Genomic DNA, 1,343 nt, shown 5'->3' with positions numbered 1-1,343 from the left:
CCCAGCCACAATGTCCCAAGGGTTTCCGGGAAAGGGTCTGACTGTGGGCATAAAAGTGTGTCAGCAAGCTGGGAGATTCCATGCCTGTGGATAAAATGCCTGTACAATTCATAGAATTCTTGCAGACTGCACACAGTACTGTACCATTTGGCTCGCCCATGAGGCGTCGCCAAAAAAACACCTCTCATCCTAAGGCCACACCAATTTAATTTGTTGGTTCTCGGATTCGCCTCTTCGTTTTTTTCTGATTTGCAAAAAAAAAAAAAATTGATTCTCGTCCTGAATCAACTGAAAAATGCTCATGTTTTGCCCCCAACAGTTGAGGAAAGTCCTTTTCTTCCTAGTTGTTACAGTTTTCCCATCTATCATTGCAGTGGTTTGATTAAAAGTTCAAAATTCAATGTTTAAATTTTAACCCAGCCTTTTGTGTTGACTTCATGACTCATTCCATAGCATTTAAGCCTATAATGGGATGCCTAGACCTGTTTTTATTTTTATTTTTTTTCGCCCTGTCGCTTCATATTTTTTCTGAAAAAATCCGAGAACCAACAAATTAAATTAGTGTGGCCTAACTGTCTAAAACACAACATGCAACAGTCCTTCCAACAGTCTCATTTCTATGCTTATTTCGTATATCGTATTGCTACGGTACAATAGTTTGTATATGTTGCACATCAGTGATAGCCACTACTAGCCTTTGTTGATGTCTGGTTACCACATGTCATGCCTTATTGCATTTTCAATAAAGCAAAGTAAAGAAAGATAAAGCGATACCTTCCTGAGCCCTTCAGGTGACACCTGGCTGTACTCCTGCCAGGGCCAGACCCAAGTCTCCACATAGTCTCCAGGGTGGAAGTCCTTGTGCTTGCTGTCTATGACCACACCCACTCCCCCACCCTCACAGGCATGGTCCAGTTGCCATGGTGACAGGTAGTGTGAACCTGTGTCCTCATTCATCCTGCATCTCTGTCATGGGGAAAGAGAAAATAGACAATGTGATTGCACCTTAGGTTGTACCAAGGAGGTTATAGTGGAGCTATTTCCATTATTTCCACTCCTTGGTTGTACTGACAAGTAGTTAATGTTAAACATCACAACAGCTCAATCACCCTACCATATATGGGTCCACAGACAGGAACAGAGTCTTGGCCAGAACCTTCCCATCCTGCACCACAGGGTACCCACAATCCTCTGTGCGGAAGTTCTCGGGTCTGGGCTCACCGTTCACACCTGTCATTGCAACAACATCAAAATAGTTGCAACATTAAATTTACATTACAACATTATTTGGGTGCCTTCAGTATCCATGATAAGATACACATGTAACGTTACATGATGTATGT

The 1,343-nt window shown here is 42.4% G+C and overlaps 1 protein-coding gene across 2 annotated transcripts in view; it reads right to left on the bottom strand.

Moving 5' to 3' along the window:
* Positions 1-1,343, bottom strand: part of LOC109488213 (prostaglandin reductase 2-like) — a 5,420-nt gene that overhangs the window by 2,558 nt on the left and 1,519 nt on the right. The window contains exons 2-3 of one of the 2 annotated variants that reach the window (XM_019792408.1): positions 1,115-1,230; positions 775-966 (exon numbers count right to left, since the gene is read on the bottom strand). The exons of the other annotated variant lie outside the window; for it this stretch is intronic. Of the exons in view, the coding sequence (XP_019647967.1) occupies positions 775-966; positions 1,115-1,230 (308 nt within the window). The remainder of the gene's footprint in view (positions 1-774; positions 967-1,114; positions 1,231-1,343) is intronic. 2 annotated transcript variants of the gene reach the window in all.

This window comes from Branchiostoma belcheri, unplaced genomic scaffold (assembly GCF_001625305.1).
Source record: "Branchiostoma belcheri isolate BF01 breed outbred unplaced genomic scaffold, Haploidv18h27 scaffold92, whole genome shotgun sequence".
In the NCBI taxonomy this organism is placed as follows: Eukaryota; Metazoa; Chordata; class Leptocardii; order Amphioxiformes; family Branchiostomatidae; genus Branchiostoma; species Branchiostoma belcheri.
This window is presented reverse-complemented; position numbering and strand designations above follow the sequence as displayed.